Below are 20096 nucleotides of genomic sequence, written 5' to 3'. Positions count from 1 at the left end.
CCCATGGGAAAAAAAAGAGAGAGAGAGAAAGAGAGAGAGAGAGAAAGAAAGAAAAAAGAAAAACCACAAACTTCCTTTGAAAATTAGCTCGGAGTCAGGGCCTGGAGCGCACGCCCTAGACTCAGCCACTCAGGAATCCTGAAGACGCTCCGAGCGACCTGGGAGCACCTGGGCTGCACTCCTGCCTGCCTCCACCCTTCTCTGGTGACCCCAGTCGTGGATGTGAGCCCGGAAGTGGCCACGACCACGCCAGGACAGCTGCTTGTAAACCTGTGTAGACCTGTGTAAGCTCTGGCCTTGACAGCTGGAAGGCAGCTGGGGCTGCGGTAGCCGTAGCGCCCCTCATTGTAGCCACCTTCCTGACTGAATAGCCCTTCCGGACCCTCCTCTCAGTCCTGGAACAGCACCCACTTCTTTAAGGTAAAAACTTTCTTCTAACCATTTCCTTTACCTCCCCCGCCCCCTCCCCCCAGTTCTCTTTTTCCTCTGCAGCTCTGGGGAGATGACGCGGACTGTCCCTCTCCACTTTTGGTCTCTACAAGTTTGGATTTTGAGAGGAGCTAAGGCAGGAGGAAGATGTAAAAGGGGTGGGCTTGGTGCCTTCATTTACTTCTTTTAATGAAAACTTCCCCCTCTCGCTTGCAAGTTAATAGGCAGGGCATGGGAGGGCATGGTTGACTTACTTGGGGGCAAATTTTTATTTTATTTTTGGGGGGGAGGGGCAAAATTTTAAACCAGAATGAAGATTTGGGTCAGACTGAGAAGATTACAAGTGCAAAAGTACCTGGGGGTGCGTGTGTCTTAGTGAAGCTACCTACCCATTTTATATGCTTCTTCCAACTTTTGGCTATTTACTGCCGGTGCAAGGGAGGGGCCAGGGCTATTTTAACTATCTCACCCACCACCAGAGGATAATTCCAGCAGGAAGAATGCATGGGACTTGAGAAAAGAAGAGGAAAAGAACAAAATCCTGATTTGTTGTAGTGCCCTCCCCCCTCATCCTTTCCTATGCTGACATACTGGTGCCCACCCACGGGGAGGGCACTTTGTAGAGTAGAAATCCTCCATTCCGTCTCCTGCCCCTCTTAAGACTTAGCCCAGTTAGCTTTGCCCAGTTTCTCCAAGACCCAGCTCCGGGTCTCTTTCGGCTCATCCCCCTCGCCAGCTAGCTGCCCAACTCCCACTTAATTATTGATAATTTCTAGCACTGGACGGAAAAGATAAGAAACGCACGCTGCTTTTCTCCAAGCTCTTTTAACTTTCCCAAGCTCTGGCCTCTGTTTCCAAGGCTCAGCCACACTGTCGTTGGGGAGGAGAGGAAAAAAGGAGATGAGAGAGAGGGAAAGCAAAGTGTAAAGTGTGCAGGCAATTTTTGCTAGTCTGATTCTAAATTAACATGTAAATGAGAGGCAGCTATCATGAATTATGTTTGAATCAGGAGGAGGATCAATTTGGGTGACTAGGCTTCTGCTGATAACTTTTCTGTCTCTCAACTTCATCTCCCAGGCCTTAACCTAGCCCTGAATTCCTGCCACTTTACAGGAAGGAAGCATAGTGTCAAAGTAGGAGGGAGCAGGAGAGAAGACAGGATTTCTGACCCCAAGTAAAGGGGACAGCAGAACTAAGAAGTTGAAGGTAGATGTTTTCCAGGGGACAGCGTTTATGGCTTTTTATTGTTTGCTATCTACGGCCTTAATTAAATGTCTATGTTGGACTCGATGCTTAGTGCTGATAGAGAGCAGGTTAAACAGGTCTAGGGTTTACATGACCTGGGTGGGAATAGAAAGAACATACGCAGAGTAGGTAGATGAATGTAGAGGGAGTATTTCTTTTTTTTTTTTTTAAGTTTTTATTTTAATTCCAGTGTAATGTACAGTGTTATATTAGTTTCAGGTGTACAGTATAGTGATTCAACACTTCCATACACCACCCAGTGCTCATCACAAGGGAGTATTTCTTTTTCTTCTTTTTTAAAGATTTTCTTATTTATTTGAGAAAGAGAGAGAACTCGGTGGAGGGAAGGGGCAGAGGGAGAGGGAGAGAAAGAATCCCCAAGCAGATTCCCCACTGAGCATGGAGCCTGACACACAAGAGCCTGATCTCACAACCCTGAGATTATGACCTGAGCCAAAATCAAGAGTTGGCAGCCCAACCAACTGAGCCACCAAGGCACCCCACAAGGGAGTATTTCTTGTATAAATCAATAATCAGCATTTTCACATCTATATAAAGAGTGGGCAAGAGAGTATCTCTAGGTTTAGGTAATTTAAGGGAGCAGAGGGGAACTGAAGAGAAGTTGATACCTCAATTCCTGCTGTCAAGAGTTAACTGTCAGAATTTGCGGGGGAGCAGGCTTTGTACCCTAATCTGAAGTTACTTGCCAGAACCAGTCTGATTCAAGTCCCCCCTGGCCTACATTTCCCCTCTCTGGCCCACAGGAAGCCCCTCCAAAACCTTTTTGCTGTGGTTCAGGATTGTGTAAAGTTTAATAGAGTCCTTTGAGGAAAAAGGCTTCTTTCTCACTGGTGTTTCCTCTTTTGGGGCATGAAACTATCCAGCTCTACCTCCGCTCTTCACCCCAAACACTCTGTGACTGTTAAATCTTTTTTCCCTTGGGGTGAAGAGGAGAAAAGGTAACCCCAAGGATACTTGTGTGTGCTCTGGAGGATCTGTGAACAGCCAGGGTGGTGGGGTTTGGTATGGGGCAGAGGAATTATCACCATCCTGGCTATGGTGGGGGTTACCAACCTGACGCCTATTACAGGGTGAGCTACAGATCACTGTATTAATAACCATGAATACAGCTGACCCTTGGACAACACAGGGGTTAGGGACACTGACCATTCATACAGTTGAAAATCCATGTATAACTTTTGACTCCCTAAAAACTGAACTAATAGCCTACTGTTGACTGGAAGCCTTACCAAAAACATAAACAACAGTCAGTTGACACATATTTTTATGCTATATGTATTATATACTACATTCTTACAATAAGGTAAGCTAAAGAAAAGGAAATGTTAGTAGGAAAACTATAAGGGGGCACCTGGGTGGCTCAGTAATTGAGCATCTGCCTTTGGCTCAGGGCATAATCCCGGGACCCCTGGGATCAAGTCCCATATCAGGCTCCTTGGAGGGAGCCTGCTTCTCCCTCTGCCTGTGTCTCTGCCTCTCTGTGTGTCTCTTATGAATAAATAAATAAATAATATTTTAAAATCCTAAAGAATACAACTGAAACTAATGTAAATCGTGTATCAGCTATACTTCAGCAACAAAAAAAGAAAATCATAAGGAAAATACATTTACATTACCGTTCATATATTTACTGAAAAAAGTCCGCGGATAGTGGACCTGCCCAATTCAAACCCCTGTTGTTCAGGGGTCAGCTGTACAGTTTTAACATCTCTTGCTCTGTCTTTTTCCTTTCTTTCTCCTTTTACTTTCCCTTTCTCTCCAACTTTTTTCCATTTCTTGATCTTATCGTTTCAGGGAAGCTGACTCCTTCCAATGACTTCAATCCCATCAGAATCCTGCCTTTCAACCTGAAAGCCCTGTACCCTCATTGGTTCCATGTGGTCACAGCAACTTAGAGGTGAAGAGCTCAGGCTGGGGCCCTTCTGTTTACCCAACTGAGAAAGACATACACCCTGTAGCCAGGAGTGACTAGATAGACATTATCTAGCCTTCCATACTATAGTCCTTTGACAAGACTTTTCTGGATCTATTTGCTTTCCAGCCCAATGACTTTCTTCTTATTTGATTGGTCTCTTTTTTACATACCAAGCCTAGATTAGGTAACTCCCTGAGGACAGGAAAGTCTTTTGGTGCCCTTCAGTTGACCTATTCTGACCATGGAACACCATCAACCTGAGCATTCAGCCGCTGGTGAGGGCAGGATTACAGAAGCAGTCAGCCCTGAAAACCGTGAGGTCCTGTCACAACCGGATGAGCACCCCCAGGACAAGGATACTGGAGATGGGGCAGCTGGAGAACAGGAGCCAGTAGGCCACGCTTTGCTGCTGGCCGAGGGCCAGGATCACCTTGAGTCCCCTCCACCTGATGCTAGTTCAGGGCAACTGGGGCCAGCCCACGGGACACAGCCTGAAGTAGAGACAGTGGGAGCATGCTCCAGGCAGGAGCTTCCCCTGCCCCCTAGGGCCCGACAGCCTGAGCTAGATTTCTACTGTGTAAAGTGGATCCCCTGGAAGGGAGAACGGACACCCATCATCACCCAGAGCACTAATGGCCCTTGTCCTCTCCTTGCCATCATGAACATCCTCTTTCTTCAGTGGAAGGTAAGAGAGTTTGGATGGGAGCTCAGAAATTGCTAGGGCGAGTCCTCTTCCCTGACCCATCTCCTTGATGATCCTGCTGTTCTCAGACCAGGCAAAACTTTCCAGATTATTCTCTGTATATCTCCAGCTTGAACAAGTGAGATAAGCTATTCATGAAAACAAGACAAAACAAAACAATTCTCTGTCCTACTCTTGTATCTTCTACTGTCTGGCAAATGGAAATGCCTTACAGTTCTTCACATTCATTCCCTCACTCTAGTTGCAAGCCCGCTTTCCCACCACGCCCTCCCCTTCCCCCCTGTCCTTCTATGTTTTTCTCCTTCAGTGCTCTCTGAATATACACATGGCCTTGGCCACCCTTTCTGCCTCCAGGTGAAGCTGCCCCCCCAGAAGGAAGTGATTACATCAGATGAGCTCATGGCCCATCTTGGTGAGTGACTAAACCTTGGAGAGGAATTACACAGAAGGTTCAAGAGCTTACACTTTCCACTCAGCCAGAAATCCAGAATATTGGGCAACTGCGCATTTGGGGCTCTGATGTGGCAGGGAGGATGAAGGTCTACAGGGCTTCTCTGCAAGGCTGGGGAATGAAAAGCAAAGATCAAGGTGTCAGGAGTCTGGGATTGAAACCCTACTTCTGCTCTGAGCTTTTAGTGTGACCTTGGGTGGGCCTTTCACCTTCATGAGTCTGTTTCTTTCTCTAAGAATTGAAAGGTCTGGATTAGATTTTAAGGCTCCTTACAGCTGTAAAAATCTGTGTTCCATAACCATTCTCCAGAAGAAGAGGAAGCAGCTGTGGGACAGTTGGGGTGAGCTGATGAAGGGGTTCTGTCTTGTAGGAGACTGCCTCCTGTCCATCAGGCCTCAGGAGAAGTCAGAGGGACTTCAGCTTAATTTTCAGCAGGTGAGGCAAACGTCTGGGGATACAGGAGTTTGCAGGCTTGTATCGGGACACCTAAGCTATGAAGAGAAGCCCTTCTTCTCAAGAAGGTTCCTTGAACTATGATTTCTTTCTAGTATATCTCTGTCCTAGAAAATATGTTCCTTTATATAAGATAAAGAAGGGTTGAGGCAAGAGAGGAATGGAATGGCCTGTAAGAGAATGAGGGAAGAAAAGCAATGAGATTAATTTTTTTATTTCTGGAGCTAGGAGTCAGGGGGTAGGGGAGGCTAGAATAGCCATCGTTTTCTCCTTTTTATCCCCTAGCTTTATTGGAATATAACTGACATCTAACATTGTGTGAATTGAAGGTGTATAACATGGTGGTGTGATACAGTCATCATTTTCTTTTCTAAACCTAGAATGTGGACGACGCGATGACAGTGTTGCCTAAGCTGGCCACGGGGCTGGATGTCAATGTGCGATTCACAGGGGTCTCTGATTTTGAGTATACTCCTGAGTGCAGTATCTTTGACCTCCTTGGCATACCTCTGTACCATGGCTGGCTTGTTGATCCACAGGTGAGGGGGGGGGGGGCGCCCAAATGAGACTCTTACCCAGCTCAAACTGACAGAGAAGCCAAATTTTGTGGGATGGGTTTAGGGAGTTAGGGATTAGATTGGCTTGGGAAGGGAATAGGCTTTAGAGGCTGGACCTGGTGCAGAATTCCTTGAATTTTAACCTTTTTTTGGGGGGGAGGGGTAACATTCAAATACAAGCAAACCCTATACAAATAGGTCAGTTCTTTAGACCCGGAAAATTTCAAGAACCTTTGTTTGTTGTTTAATTTTACTTGTTTATTCGTGAGAGACACACAGAGAGAGGCAGACGCAGGCAGAGGGATAAGCAGGCTCCATGCAGGGAGCCCAGTGTGGGACTCGATCCCGGAACAGTGGGATCACGCCCTGAGCCAAAGGCAGACGCTCAACCGCTGAACCACCCAGGCGTCCCAATAACCTTTGGTTATAGGGTTGCAATGCTGTGGGCTTGTTTCATTTCCTTTCCCAAAAGATCTCAATTATTTGGCTACTACCCCATCCCACTGCCCATGCAGAGCCCTGAGGCTGTGAGTGCAGTTGGGAAACTGAGTTACAACCAGCTGGTGGAGAAGATCATCACCTGCAAGCACTCTAGTGACACCAACCTGGTGACAGAAGGTAATATCCCTGCTTTCTTTTCTGTAGATCTTATGTGGAGGGAGTGATGGCCACTTCAGTTTGTTGTTTATTGTCTGTCTCCCCCACACCACATCCCACTAGAGTGTGAACCCCACGAGGGAGAGTCAGGGGGATTGACCATTGCATTCAGTACCTAGAGCGGTGCCTGGTGCAGGGCGGCCACTCAGTAATGATTTGTTGGATAAATGAATGCAGCCAGGCTTCAAGAGATTTCACAAGGTGGGATCCTCCTCCTTAGGGCTTTTGACAGGGACAAAGGATCTGGAGGATCCTTCTTCCTAACGTGGACTTTGTATTGAAGCTAAGCCCCTCATCCCCCAATTTTGTGCCCTCCCGGCAGGCCTGATCGCAGAGCAGTTCCTGGAGACCACTGCAGCACAGCTGACCTACCATGGACTGTGCGAGCTAACAGCAGCTGCCAAGGAGGGTGAACTTAGTGTCTTTTTCCGAAACAACCACTTCAGCACTATGACTAAGCACAAGGTAATGAGATTTTAGAGATGCAGGGGTGGGACGTGGGATGTGCTATCATTTGTGGTTTTTTCTTCTGGGTCAGTGTGTCAGGCAGGATAAGTTAGATTAACCTCAGGTAGCAAATGGCCCCTAAAATCCCTGTGGTTTATTTCTCATGCTGGCTGGCCATTGTGGATTAGCTGCTATTCTGTCCTGCATCGTCTTCTCTCTGGGACCCAGGCTGACGAAACAGCCTTAATCTGGAATCTGGAAGGGAAAAGAGAGAGAGGTACCCCATGCACTAGCTTTTAATGCTTCTGCCTAGAGATGACATGTGTCAGTCTGGCTACTTTCTCACTGGCCAGAGCAAGCCTTAAGGAATAGGCTTGCCCTCAATGGGACAGGAAAGTAAAATCCTCTCCCAGCAAGGGAATGGAATTAAATGGATGAGGGAAAGGTCTTTGACTCTCAAAGGATTTATTCTGGTAGCCATCAGATGAACCCAGAGAACCACAGGAAGTAGGGTATGAAGCAGCATCTTGTGTGGGACCCCCACCCCAAGGACTCCCACTTGACCACAGGGACTGCCATGTTCACACCCAGCTGAGCATACACTCAGACATCCCTTCCTTCTCCCCACAGCCATAAAAGATGTGTGTGCTCACACTGACATGGTCCAGGCAGCGCCATAGGCGATTGCAATGGTCTCTGCATTTCAGCTGATCTCTGGCAGTAAAGTGCCTCTGCGTCACCTACCCCACCAACAAACTTTGTCCTCCTCTCTGCAGAGTCACTTGTACCTACTGGTCACTGACCAGGGATTTCTGCAGGAAGAGCAAGTGGTGTGGGAGAGCCTGCACAATGTGGATGGTGACAGCTGCTTCTGCGACTCTGACTTCCACCTGAGCCATTCCCTGGGCAAAGGGCCCGGAGCAGGAGGGGGCAGTGGCTCCCCCAAAGAGCTGCGGCAGGTAGACCAGGTGTGTGGGGCCAGTGGGAAGGGGGCAGAGAGCCCATCCTCTAATGAGCTCTTCACCATAAGCAAGTGGCATGCACATTTCATCATCTAGACATCGTGACACATGACACCTGTGCCCCTTAACTGTCACCTTCAGACCACCTTGGTACTTGGAGTATGTCACCACAGATAATGTACTTGGCTATGTGTTTTGCCCTGGAGGAGAAACTGGAGAATTTGAAGAAGAAAAATGGGTTGGAAACCTAAAGCCAGCCTGGATAGCCCCCAGGCCCCAGTGACCTCACTACTTTTGCTCTGTCCTGCCTCTCTCTAGGACTACCTGATTGCCTTGTCCCTCCAGCAACAGCCACAGGGCACGTTGGGTCTCAGTGACTTGGAGCTGGCCCAGCGGCTTCAGCAAGAGGAGTACCAGCAGCAACAAGCAGTCCAGCCTGCACCAGTGCGGGCCTCACCACAGGTGAGGGCTGCTGGCTGGGGTGGTCCGAGGGGCCCAGAGCTCCACCTTGCTCCTCCCTGTCCACACACTTGGCCTTGTGATTCCTAACTCGTCTCTTCAAAGTGTCCCTCTCCTGTGGGTCCCGTTTTACCTTTCTCTCCCCAACTCCCCTCCTGATCCTGCCCTACATCCATCTAGAATCTCTGTCGTTTTGCTCTTCTAGGCTGATGCGTGACCCATTGTTAAATCCCATACAGGGGAGAGGAGCCGCATCTGGACGTCCAGTCGGGGAGCGTCGTCAGAGGCCGAAACAAGAGTCAGATTGTGTCCTCCTGTAGCTTGGCCCGATGCTGGGGCTGCCCTGCCTCTTCTTTCAGAGGTGACAGCTCTTCTGCTTTCTCCCCCAGCTCAAGCCCTGAGATATGCAGGGTAACGCATTTATAGACTGTTGGGGATCAGAGCGGGCAGTAAATGCCAAGGTCAGACTCAGTAATATCCTGCCCTCATGTGCTGCCACCTTCTCTGCCTCCCGGTCATCCAGGGCAACATTGGGGTTGATGGGGTGAGGATTTCTAGTTCCCAGCTCCTGTTCCCCAGTACAGTCACACTAATATACAGACTCAGGCTCCAGGGTGAGGTCCCTGTCTAGAATGCATCTTCCCTGCTTCTACCCCTGACTGGCTGGGTCATTGGTGATCCTGCTGGCCTGTCTCCCGATTGTTTCAGGGTTTGATATGGGTTTCTATATCCATTATTTGTAATGCTTTCCTAGGGGTTTGGAAATAAAACTTCTTTCTTGAGATCTGTTGTTTGCATTCCCCTGCAACAGTGGGGTTAAGTATTTGACCCAAATAAGGAATGCAAAAAGATGGGGGAGGTTATAGAGGCCCTGAGGGTTGCTTTGCTTGTCATTTCTAATAGGGCCAGCAGGGGGAACCAAAGCCTGCTCCTCCCCACCCCCAAGTCCCTGCTTTGGAAGATGCAATTTGGGGGTTGTATTTATTTATTTGAGAGAGAGATCATGAGCAGGAGGGGAGATAGAGGGAGAGGCAGATTCCCACCAGGAACGTGACTCAGGACTCCATCCCAGGACCCTGGGATCATGACCTGAGCCAAAGGCAGACACTTAACCAACTGAGCCATCCAGGCCCCCTTTGCTACCTCTATTTCTGACCTCATAGGGCTCCTGTTTCTCACTTACTTTGCCCGGAAATTTCCTGGGGAAGAGAGAATAATGGCGGGGGTGGGGGAGTTGGACTTCAAGGTGAGGGGCTTGTTGCAGCACTAGAGCCTGTTGAATATCCAAGCGCACATCAAAGGCACCTCCAACTTTAAGGCCTCCTCCCAGCCCATGTCCTGCTCCACCCAAACTTCAATCAGGGAACACAAACAACAGTGAAGTTTGCCAAAAGAATTCAAGAATCAGTGAGATGGTCTGGCCAGGGTATGGGAAGGATGAGTAGGGCAGAAACCATCCAAGCGCTGCCTATACCCAAGACAGAGATTGGGGACGCAGGTGCAGGCATCACTTTGAGATGAGGAAATTAAGGGATTCAAAAGAAACTTCAAATTCTACTCTCAACAAGAAGCTGGAGCATGTGATACTCAATGAAGCGTTATCCTATTTGGAGGCCCAGCTGGTATATGCTTGGCCACACATGGGGATCTCAGATCCTTGAATGTCATGGTGTTCCAGGGAGGCCTCAAATGTCTTCACCTCTGCATAGGGCTAGTAGGGCTGACCGGCAGTCCCCTTTCACTGCATCCTGCAGACAGGAGAGTCCAATGTTAGACCCCACTGACACCATGGCCCAAGTATTGTTTCCTCCCTTGTGCTGGTCCAGAACTGTCTGATGTCAAGAGCTGTGTACTAAATTAACCAAAAACTCATGAGTTCTCCAGAGCATGAACATGTTTGGTGGTGTGCAGGGAGGGCAGAGTGGAGGGGAGAGGTGAAGCTCTGGGGCTCCAGGTTAAGAAGTAGCTAAGTCTCACCTGGAGAGAAGAGTAGAGGGACTTGCCAAATTTCTTTTTGAACTCAGCTCGGATGCTTAGAAGGTCAGTCTCACTTCGAGAGATAAGGATGCGCATCAGGACTTGGTAATTGGGTTTGATGTCCTGGAAGATGGAGAAACAGAATGGGGGGAGGGTGGTGGCAAGATTCTCACAGAGTAGAGACTGGACAGGATGGTAAATTACTCTAGAAAGGGGAAGCGCGGGACGCCTGGGTGGCTCAGCAGCTGAGCGTCTGCCTTTGGCTCAGGGTGTGATCCTGCAGTCCCGGATCGAGTCCCGCATTGGGCTCCCTGCGAGGAGCCTGTTTGTCACTCTGCCTGTGTCTCTGCCTCTCTCTCTCTCTGTGTCTCTCATGACTAAATAAATAAAATCTTCAAAAAAAAAAAAAATAGAAAGGGGAAGTGAGGTGTGAGTTCAGGGAAAAGAGAAGAGTACATTATCTAAGAGCAAAGTTTATCTTTGTCCACCCTCATGGAAGGTATGCAGCAGGAAAGATCAGTCTCTGTGGGAGTGGCTGGGGTAGTTCTCTTTCTGGCCATGTCACTAGCTTAGAGCCTCATTCCTCAAGATCTCAGTGGTGGGCAGCTCCCAAGGCAGTTACTCAAAAAAAGATGGGAAAGACTTGCTGCCCATAAAGAGTTCCAGCATGAAAGCCAGGAAGTTTTTAACTTCCAGGGTAGTGAGTGTCCAAAGAGGATATACCAGCCTATCCCCAAAATGAGTTGTTGGGGCTCTAATAGGCAGGAGGGTCATGTGACTTCCTGATAGGCAGGAGGGTCATGTGAGCAGACGCTCAGGAGGGTCTGAGCCTGACCTACCAGGGCCACCTCACATCCCCATCTATATACATCAGTTTCTCCTGTTTGGATTCCTGGGGTTCAGCATCACTTGTCGCACCAAGCCTCCTGCCTTTTGGTTAAAGAAGGTAGTGGAGGGTTCAGTTTCAAAAATAAAGGTACAATACGTGAATTATAATTATAAATCATGAATCATAATTGATTGTATGAAGTCATTAGTTACAACTGATTATAATAAATGTGTTATCAGGAGAGATTTCTAAATAAAAACTTTGGTTGCAAAACTCCTATTTATGTTATGGGCTGTGCACCGGTGCTATCACAATTTCCTAATAGCTTCTTTCCCAGTAGTTTCCTGGCACTTGACTCATGAGACTTCCCACAATTGCCTGATACCCACCTTTATGGCATCCACACAGATCATAAGTTCCCATGGAAAAAAAAGAAAAGAAAATGAGGAAGTAACAACAGGATGCCATATTTCATTTGGACCTCATTGTCAGTGTGCCTGTTGGCTACTTTATCTTCAATTTCATGTATCATCAATCTTGTATTGTGGTAAAAACTGCTGATTGCTCTGCAGTATCTATTCTTCCTGTCTTCCAACTCTTACTACTCCAAAGTTGTAGAACTGGGGCAAGGCACTCATTAACTGAATATTCCCATTGGTGCACAAGCACCCTTTCTACCAAACCTACATTAAACATAATTCTTACCTTGTTACTTGAGAATGTACTTGGCCAACTCATACTTCCCTAGGATCTTTTATTTTTTTTAATTTTTATTTATTTATGATAGTCACACACAGAGAGAGAGAGAGGCAGAGACACAGGCAGAGGGAGAAGCAGGCTCCATGCACCGGGAGCCCAACGTGGGATTCGATCCGGGGTCTCCAGGATGGTGCCCTGGGCCAAAGGCAGGCGCCAAACCGCTGCGCCACCCAGGGATCCCCCTAGGATCTTTTAATACGCATTCATTCTATGGTTCAGATTGGTCCAAATTTTCCTGAATCAGCCTTCACTGAATGTCACTTTTCTGAATAAATATGTCACAATCTATGTTTTCAAATATTTCTCACAAGAGAATAAGACAGAAGTTTTTCCTTTTTAAAACAAGTTTGGTGGGCAGCCCGGGTGGCTCAGCAGTTTAGCGCCGCCTTCAGCCCAGGGCGTGATCCTGGAGACCCGGGATCTAGTCCCACATCAGGCTCCCTGCATGGAGCCTGCTTCTCCCTCTGCCTGTGTCTCTGCCTCTCTCTCTGTGTGTCTCTCATGAATAAATAAATAAAATCTTTAAAAAAAAAACAAATTATTTATACATTATAATCATTTATTGCTTCAATACAAGTTTGTTTATGACAGGAATTTAGAAAATTTACTGTCAAAATTGAAATCTCCACTGGTGATGAAACAAGTGCATATATGTACTGTCTTCTGAATACCCGCCAACAAGGCATGATGGTTTCTTAGTACACAAGAAGCTATGCCATCTGCCAAAATGATAACTAATTTTATCTTCTTAAAAATTTGGGTGAGTTTTTAATTTATAGGTTTTAGGGACAGTTGTACTAATAGGAGACCTAGCTCAATGAGCAGAATGACTGGATTCTGTTTGTGGAATCACCAATTTAAGTGTGAATAGCAAAGTCTGACCATTGTGGAGAAAGGTGGTCCTGAGTGCTAAGAACTCTTATGGTATAGTTTGTAGTTCAGACCAATACCTATATTATAGACCAGGAGTTGACACATGCAGTGAAATGTCCTGGAAGACCATTAGGTATATGTGATTTTTAATTATTTTTAAATTCCAGTATAAATAACATACAATGTTATATTAGCCATACGTGTTTTATAGGAAGCCTAAATGGTTCATTAGCTGTATGAACTTGGGCAAAGAACTTAACTTTTCTGTACCTCAGTTTTTTCATCTATAAAACAGGGATGGAGTGTGGCTGTGAATATTAATTGAAATGTGTGTAATGAGCTCATCATAGGCTCTGGAGAACAATGAGCAAGAAATGCTGGCTCTTGTCATTACTCTTGCATTATCACCATCATTATTCTGGCAACAACTGAAATTGGACAAGGTGCTGTCTTAGAGAGCAAATTCATACCTATATTTGGCCACCTATATATCACTTAGGCCAAAATTTTAGTTTTCGTGCCCTTTTGAGTCAACTAATTTAGCTTTAACGCCAGCTCACTCCTCTATTCTTGACAAGGCAGTTTGTCAACCTAGGAGAAGAGAGCTGCTATGTTTACAAAGTAAATATGAGATCAGATAGTTACATCAGCAACAGTGTGAAACTTCCTCTCTTGCCCAGAAGATGCCACCCCCCACCCCCACCCCCACTCCCCAGTTTTTGTTCCAAAGGGAGGGAAAAGAGGCATCCCTCTCACCTGGAGGGCTTGATGAAGTTTATCAGCAAAATACAGTGGTGTGTTCTTGATCACTGAGGCTGGAAGCAAAGAGGGAGAGATGAAGAGACAGCTCCCATGCCAGGTGAGAGCTTAACCCACATATTCTGAGCCAGCCCTACCTAGGCTGAGCAGAGCTGCCTGGGCATCTCCGTGGAAACGGTTCTGGACGGTCTTCTCTAGCTCATGCCCGGTACACCGCTGGTACTGATCAAACACTTGTATTGTGTGTGGGATGTAGTTAGAAAGATAAATGGGAACAGGGGTGGATTATCACAGAGAAGGAGGAGCCCTCCCCATCTTCCTCAGCCAAAACATTATTAGAGTAAGCTAGGAAGACAAGAAGTTTCGTGTGTACCTCGGATGAGGTGTTCGAGATTTCGCTGGGTGAAGATGAGGACCCACGTGCCCTCTGTGCTGGGTGCTTCAGCCTGTTTTAGTGCCTGGGAAGGAGGAGTAAACCAGGATCATTGGTTGGGGGCAGGGGAGCCATGGTTGCAATGTTCCCCAAATCCATCATCATGATGATGGAAATGGGATTCAGCAGGGAAAAGCTTAATTGAACCTATAAAGTAGTTGCTTTTATTTATGGCTAAAACAAACAAATAAAAAAGGAATGGGGCTAAGGGAGGGGTTCTGCCCTCATAGCTCAATTCCCCAATTTGCGGGAATCAAGGAATTAAATAATCTCCAAGTGAAGTTCTGAGGAGGGTGCCCCCACTGAAATGTCCAAGAGGAGAATCTGTCCATTGACAAGCTTCTTTCCTGCTAGTTCAGGAATCAGAGGCTTAAAGAGTGATAGGCTTCAGATGGTCACTACCTGACACTTCATGTCCTCACATGTCAATGAGGCAAGGAGAGGTTTGCAGGACAAGTGGATATATATGTCACTGGCCTATGATATGGTAGAGGGGGATGTCTTACATGCATGGCTGTGCAAACTCCTCGCTCCTGCTCACCTGGACATCTTGTTCCACCAGGTTATAGTCAATGATTCCAGAGTATCTGTCACGGACCCCCTAGGAGAAACTCTCTTAAGACTCTGAGGGTAGCTTTTTATCCCCAGGACAACCAACCCAAACCTGGTCTCCCCTCAAAGACTTCTCTTGCTAATCATACCAGAGCAATGCTCTCCACTCTCCCCCAGCCCCTCCCCTGCAGGCCAGTCCTCCTCACCTTGGCCAGGGCCAAGAGCAGTTCCTGCAAGATGTCACTGGTCTCAGATTTGATGTCTTCCTCAGCCTCTACCTGGAAATCTGGGGTGGGGTCAGGACCTCTCTGAATCCTCTCAGTTTTTCCCAGTGTAGACATTCCCTGTTCAATGCCCAACACACTGTGCCTTGCCTACACTGCCATCTCCTGCTTGGGGTGGCTTGGATGGCTGCTGGTTCCCAAGATGTAAGGCAGAAGCACCATCGTGGCCACCCTGAAAACATCCCTAAGCTGTGAGTAACCCATGCATCACGGGGTGCCAACCTGCTAGGAGAAGGGGGCATCTGTTATTCCAGGGGTAGACAGGCAGTCAAGGGGGGTATGAAAACCCACATTATGAAGCCAGATGGCTAGGGCCTGGCCCCCTTTCTGGAGCCAAGGAGAAGTGAGGTGGAAGGATGTGAAGATGTGAAAGAAGAGAGGGAAAAGAAAAGCAGAAGCAAGAAGTGAGAAGTAGGAGAGGGATTAAGGCAGGCCAAGAATGGACACCAGATGAGAATGAGAAAAGGCCAGTTAGCAATCAGTGGGTGAGGGATGTGGCAGCCACACAGGAGCCTGAGGGGTAATACCCATGACTTAGAGAAACTAGGTCCCCACCTTTCCCCCCCTGGCTGTAGCAAGGCTCCATTTAGTCTGGGATGTGGTATGAAGGCAGAATCTGGAAGGGGCTGGGAAGATGACATGGGTTCCCTTGGGACTGTCACAACATTGTCATTACCTTGGAATCTGCCCTGAAGCCCCAGACTAAGATGGCTAATTGTTGCTTCTCTTTCCTTCCTTCCTTCCTTCCTTCCTTCCTTCCTTCCTTCCTTCCTTCCTTCCTTCCTTCCTTTCTTTTTTTTTTTTTTTTTAAAGATTTTATTTATTTGAGGGAGAGAGCATGAGTTGGGGGGAGATTTAGAGGGGTGAGAGAAGCAGACTCCTACTGAGCAGGGAGCCAGATGTGGGGCTTGATCCTAGGACCCCAAAATCATGACCTGAACTGAAGGCAGATATTTAACCGACTGAGCCACCCAGGAACCCTGCTTCTCTTTCTTTAATGATCATATCTGGCTCTTGCCCTGGGGAGACAGAATTGGCAAGGGTGGGTGGGCGGAGAGACTCAGAAGGAATATTGCTGGATGCTTGCCTGTAGGGAGTGCCAGAGAGGGGGGACTGCCCTGCCATCCCCTCTCCCCTCTCCTTCCGCTCTTACTCTGTTTGTAGACCGTCAGGCACTCCTGCAGGTGGGGTGCACTTCGGGTGGCAAGAATTTCCAGGGCCACATCCTCAGCAGGACCTGAGTTCTACAAGATGCGGGGAGGTCACTCTGACGCTGAGGCATGTCATTAGAATGGCAGAGAGCAGAGGCCACCACCTGTCCTTCTAGGGGTCCATATGGGCTGTTTAAAGAGGGCCTCTGCCAAATCGATTCCTCTGGGGTGGGCAAAGGCAAGTCAGTCAACTCCCTCCTCCCCTCAGTGGTTCTTACTTCCTAGACACCCAGCGAGCCTTCTCTCCTGGTACCTTCAGGGCTGTCCTCAATTCCTGGGCATCGAACTGGGCTGCAGACTGCAGCAAAGCTATCACAATCCTCTCAAGGTTGCCAGAGAGTGCTGCCTGCAGGGACTTCAGCAGGTCCTACAACAGATGACCCCCATGGCAGAGAAGAGGCATGATACAGAGGGCCCCAGATGCGTGGGGAGGTTTGGGGATATTTGGCTGGTGTCTTTCTAAGGCCAGAAGCACCAGCTGTCCCTCTCTCAGCTGCTATGGCTGTCCAAGTCTTCCAGGGAGGGGGCTCTGGTAAGTCAGTGGCCTCACCTGCTGGGTGCGCTCCTGGAAGGCTCGACAGATGAGCTGCCTTTGCTCTCTGGTCCTGTTGGTCAACACGCCCATGATGGCACTGCAGTCCACACCTGAACCCAGATGAGGGTTGGGCTATCAGCTCGCCAAGACCCAAGAGAGTCTTTAGGGGCAGGGATCCCCCTGCCTCATTGGACTTGAAGCCTCCAGGGGAAGAGAGGAAAAGATCCAGGAAAGAGCTGTGCAGGACGGGGTAGGGACTACAACACCCTCACTTCCTTTTTTTTTTTTTTTTTTTCCCTTCAAAGATCTTATTTATTTATTCATGAGAGACACAGAGAGAGGCAGACACACAGGCAGAGGGAGAAGCAGGCTCCCTGCAGGGAGCCCAACACGGGACTCGATCCCAGGACCCTGGGATCATGATCTAAGCCAAAGGGAGATGCTCAACCCAAGTTGGGAGTCACCCAAGTGCCCTCCCCACTTCCATTCAGCCTCAAAAGAAGATGCAGGGGTGCCTGGATGGCTCAGTCGGTTAAGCATCCAACTCTTGATTTCAGCTCAGATCATGATCTTAGGGTTGTGGGATCAAGCCCCACACTGGGCTCCAGGCTCAGAAGGGAATCTGCTTAAGATTCTCTTCCTCTCCTTCTGCCCCTCCCCCTACCACTCACAACACACTTTCTCCCCCCTCCAAAAAATATATATATAAATAAAAATAAAAATAAGAAGATGCAAATAGATTCAAAATGACATGTGAACCTGACCCAAAATCAGAAGAAGGTGGAGGGAGAAATGGCTTGGTGATCATGGACTTAGATTAGAATCCCAGCCCTGCCATTATGAGCTGTGTGACATTGAACCAGCCTCTTTATCTCACCAAGCCTGTTCCCTCACCTGTAAAATAGAAATAAGACTTACCTCACAAGGGTGTCCTAAGAATGGGAATGACATACCTCCCATGGTACTTGATATACGAGAATTAAGGCATTCCACAAACATTTATTGAACAACGTCACTTCCTCCTTCCGAGGTCCTTCCTAGTCTGCAGACTGGTTTCTAAAGGATGTATTCCCCCGTGCAGAGGGAAAGGGGCTCACCTTGGCCTGCAATGGCCCTCAGCAGCCTTTGCACATCCTTGTCCACGCTGAAGCTCAAGAATGTCCTGAGGGTGCCCAGGGTTCCCCAGGCTGCAGTCTGTAAGAGGGTGAGGGGTAGGGGGCTGGAGGAGCATCTCAGATCCGCACAGATCTTGTCCCAGTGCCCCAGCATGGCCCTTGACATGGTCTCAGGGCCTGCTCTCCTATTCCCATCCCTCATCCTCTCACAGCCCGAGAGCTGATGTAGTAACAACGATCCCAGCAACCACAGCCCCTACCTTGTTGGCAAGGCCCAGGTGGCTGAGGATCTCCTGGGTCAGGGATGGTCTGGTCTTCCCGCTGGTCACAGACATGGTATGGCTAGCTCTCCCGAGGAAGGAAACAGAAGCCACCTGACAAGAACTTCCTGACCCTCTGGGCCTCTTTTATGATCCCCAGACCCCTAGGGCCCACCTCCCATGTCCTTCCTGTTCCTTCACCACATTGCAGAAAAAAAAGAACATCAACCTGCTTGGCAAGTTTGGGAGTCCAAATGGAGGGGCAATGGGGGGGCCCCCATCTTCCCCACCTCTTACCCCCTCTTCAGGAAGCAAGGATTGATTAAGAATGCTGCTAGAGGGATACCTGAGTGGCTCAGTCGATTAACTGTTTGCCTTTAGCTCAGGTCATGATCCCAGGGTCCTGGGATCGAGCCCTGCATCGGGCTCCCTACTCAGTGGGGAGCCTGCTTCTTCCTCTCCCTCTCTCTCTGCCCCTCTCACCAGCTTGTACATGTGTGCAAGCTCTCTCTCTCTCTCTCTCAGATAAATAAATAAAATGTTAAAAATAAAAAAAAGGGGGAATGCTGCTAGAAATAGCATCAAACAAACCCTCTCTGACTCCAAAGTGGGTCCTTAGGCTCCCAAACTTTGGTCTCCAGTGGATGACCCCCCTCTGAGATTACACATCCCTTCCTTCTGGGGGCCTGGTGAGGTGTTCCTGCAGCGGTGCAGGGGAAGTGAGGCAGGGTAGCAGGATAAAGTATATGGAGTGGGAAAGAACAACTCCTAAAACACCTCCCTACCTTCAGCCCCAGCCCAGGAGGAAGCCCCTGCCCCCTGCCCATCTGGCTGCCTACCTGCTGCCCACCTTTCACCTTTGGAGTCTCTGGCAGTGATCTTCAGGTCAGTGGGGCTGATGTGTGTGTTCCTTTGGGTACATGGGTGCCTAGACAAGGCAGCAAGCACTCACATTAGAAAAAGAAAACTTTCTCCCTCTCCCAAGGGATCAACAAGATTTTTTCCCCTCCCTTCCCCCAGAGGGCCCAGGTCCAGTGCTTACCCAGAGGTGCCAGGGGCGAGATGGCAGTCGTCATAGCCTGGCAGCTAGCTGCCTGTGTCGGCACCAGCTTCTGTGTGGTCTGCTAGAGGAGAGAGCGCGTGTGCAGCCCAGGCCGGGCAGCCAGTCAGATGACCTCTCTAGAAGCCAGCCCAGCTGTCGCCTCGGGCTCTGGCCCCTCCCAAATGTGGGAGAGGACCGGGCTGTACCTGGTCCCAAAGGCAAGCTCCTCCCTCTCAAGCATCTTTCCCTCCAGAAGCCAGCCCACTGGGAGAATTCTGCTCAGCTTCCAGCAGCCCAACTGGACACAAGAGGCTTTGTGTGGTGCTTTCCTTCTGGGGCCAGGTTGGGACCATAGAAACCCAGTCTTTAAGTACAGCTTCTGACCTGGCTCTGCCTTTGGCTCCAGCTCCCTGGGGGGACAGGTCAGACAGGCTCCAGGCTGATTTAGAGGCTGATAGAGAAAAACCTGTTGGGGCACATACCAGCAGGGCACCCCAGCCCACACCCCAGAGGGGGTCCTAACCCCCAAACTACCTGACTGCTACTACCTTATCAGAGCCAGCCAGCCTTGGTGGGAAGGGCAGGGGGGACTGTTTAGATCTGTGGGGGAAGAAAGAGCACAGGCATTTAAGGGTAAGAGCAGATAAGCAGAGGAAGAGAGAAAAATGCAAAGGGTGTTCCCCGTGGACAGGAGCATCACGCTCCCAAAAGGCAAAGGGAAATGGGAACCCTCCCACAGGAAAGGGTTCCTGTGTCTAGATTCCATCTGGTGCCTTTTGGCTGCCAGGGTTGTTGTAGCTGTAGCGAGGCAATGTTAGCAGCTGGGGTTGGGGCTGTCAGTGCACAGAGCAACAGGTGAACAGCCCTGAGGAGCCCCAGGAGCCCCTGAGCAGGCAGTCACTTGAGCCTCCCAGCCAGCTCGCTGGGATCTAGGAGCTGTCTCTTTCCTGCTCCCCTCGAGAGTTCAGGTAGGGCCTGGGCACAGAAGCTCCAGAGCGCTTTCCACCCCTTTGCCACTCTCCTTGCCAAGCAAGGCCCTCCCTGGTGTTCTTACGTCCCTGAGGACTGACCTGCCCCTCTTCCACAGGGCAGACTAGGCCTAAGAATGCACAGAGGGAGATTTCATTGGTGGCAATCACTGCTTCTCACTTTGTCTCCTGTTCAAGTG

The 20096-nt window shown here is 48.9% G+C and overlaps 2 protein-coding genes across 13 annotated transcripts; one reads left to right on the top strand and one right to left on the bottom strand.

Annotated features, from left to right (window-relative positions):
* The first annotated feature begins 3851 nt into the window (after nucleotides 1-3851).
* On the top strand, nucleotides 3852-9081 carry MINDY1 (MINDY lysine 48 deubiquitinase 1). Of its 2 annotated transcripts, none has more exons than XM_035700918.2 (9): nucleotides 3852-4295; nucleotides 4668-4725; nucleotides 5135-5199; nucleotides 5598-5756; nucleotides 6290-6392; nucleotides 6754-6896; nucleotides 7655-7846; nucleotides 8159-8302; nucleotides 8539-9081. In XM_035700918.2, exons 1-9 carry the CDS (start codon nucleotides 3852-3854, stop codon nucleotides 8617-8619), a joined length of 1389 nt encoding a protein of 462 aa, XP_035556811.1. In that variant the 3' UTR covers nucleotides 8620-9081. The 2 variants fall into 2 exon arrangements, with proteins under 2 accessions (XP_035556811.1, XP_025308869.1); XM_025453084.3 differs by having other exon boundaries at nucleotides 8505-8643.
* On the bottom strand, nucleotides 6890-19106 carry ANXA9 (annexin A9). 11 transcript variants are annotated; one of them, XM_049095925.1, is made up of 14 exons: nucleotides 18929-19104; nucleotides 18726-18814; nucleotides 17887-17972; nucleotides 17609-17705; nucleotides 16527-16621; nucleotides 16230-16343; nucleotides 15919-16009; nucleotides 14688-14767; nucleotides 14471-14530; nucleotides 13870-13954; nucleotides 13634-13729; nucleotides 13494-13552; nucleotides 10277-10399; nucleotides 6890-7133 (listed from the first exon to the last, which is right to left on the bottom strand). In XM_049095925.1, the coding sequence occupies exons 3-14, from the start codon at nucleotides 17959-17961 to the stop codon at nucleotides 7122-7124; spliced, it is 987 nt and encodes a 328-aa protein (XP_048951882.1). In that variant the 5' UTR covers nucleotides 17962-17972; nucleotides 18726-18814; nucleotides 18929-19104; the 3' UTR covers nucleotides 6890-7121. The 11 variants fall into 11 exon arrangements, with proteins under 11 accessions (XP_048951882.1, XP_048951886.1, XP_035556822.1 ...); XM_035700929.2 differs by lacking the exon at nucleotides 6890-7133 and adding an exon at nucleotides 9267-10047 and having other exon boundaries at nucleotides 18929-19102; XM_035700930.2 differs by lacking the exon at nucleotides 6890-7133 and adding an exon at nucleotides 9267-10047 and having other exon boundaries at nucleotides 17887-17968; nucleotides 18929-19102.
* Nucleotides 19107-20096: the final 990 nt, after the last annotated feature.

The sequence above is a fragment of the Canis lupus genome, chromosome 17, assembly GCF_003254725.2.
Source record: "Canis lupus dingo isolate Sandy chromosome 17, ASM325472v2, whole genome shotgun sequence".
Classification (NCBI taxonomy): domain Eukaryota; kingdom Metazoa; phylum Chordata; class Mammalia; order Carnivora; family Canidae; genus Canis; species Canis lupus.
This window is presented reverse-complemented; position numbering and strand designations above follow the sequence as displayed.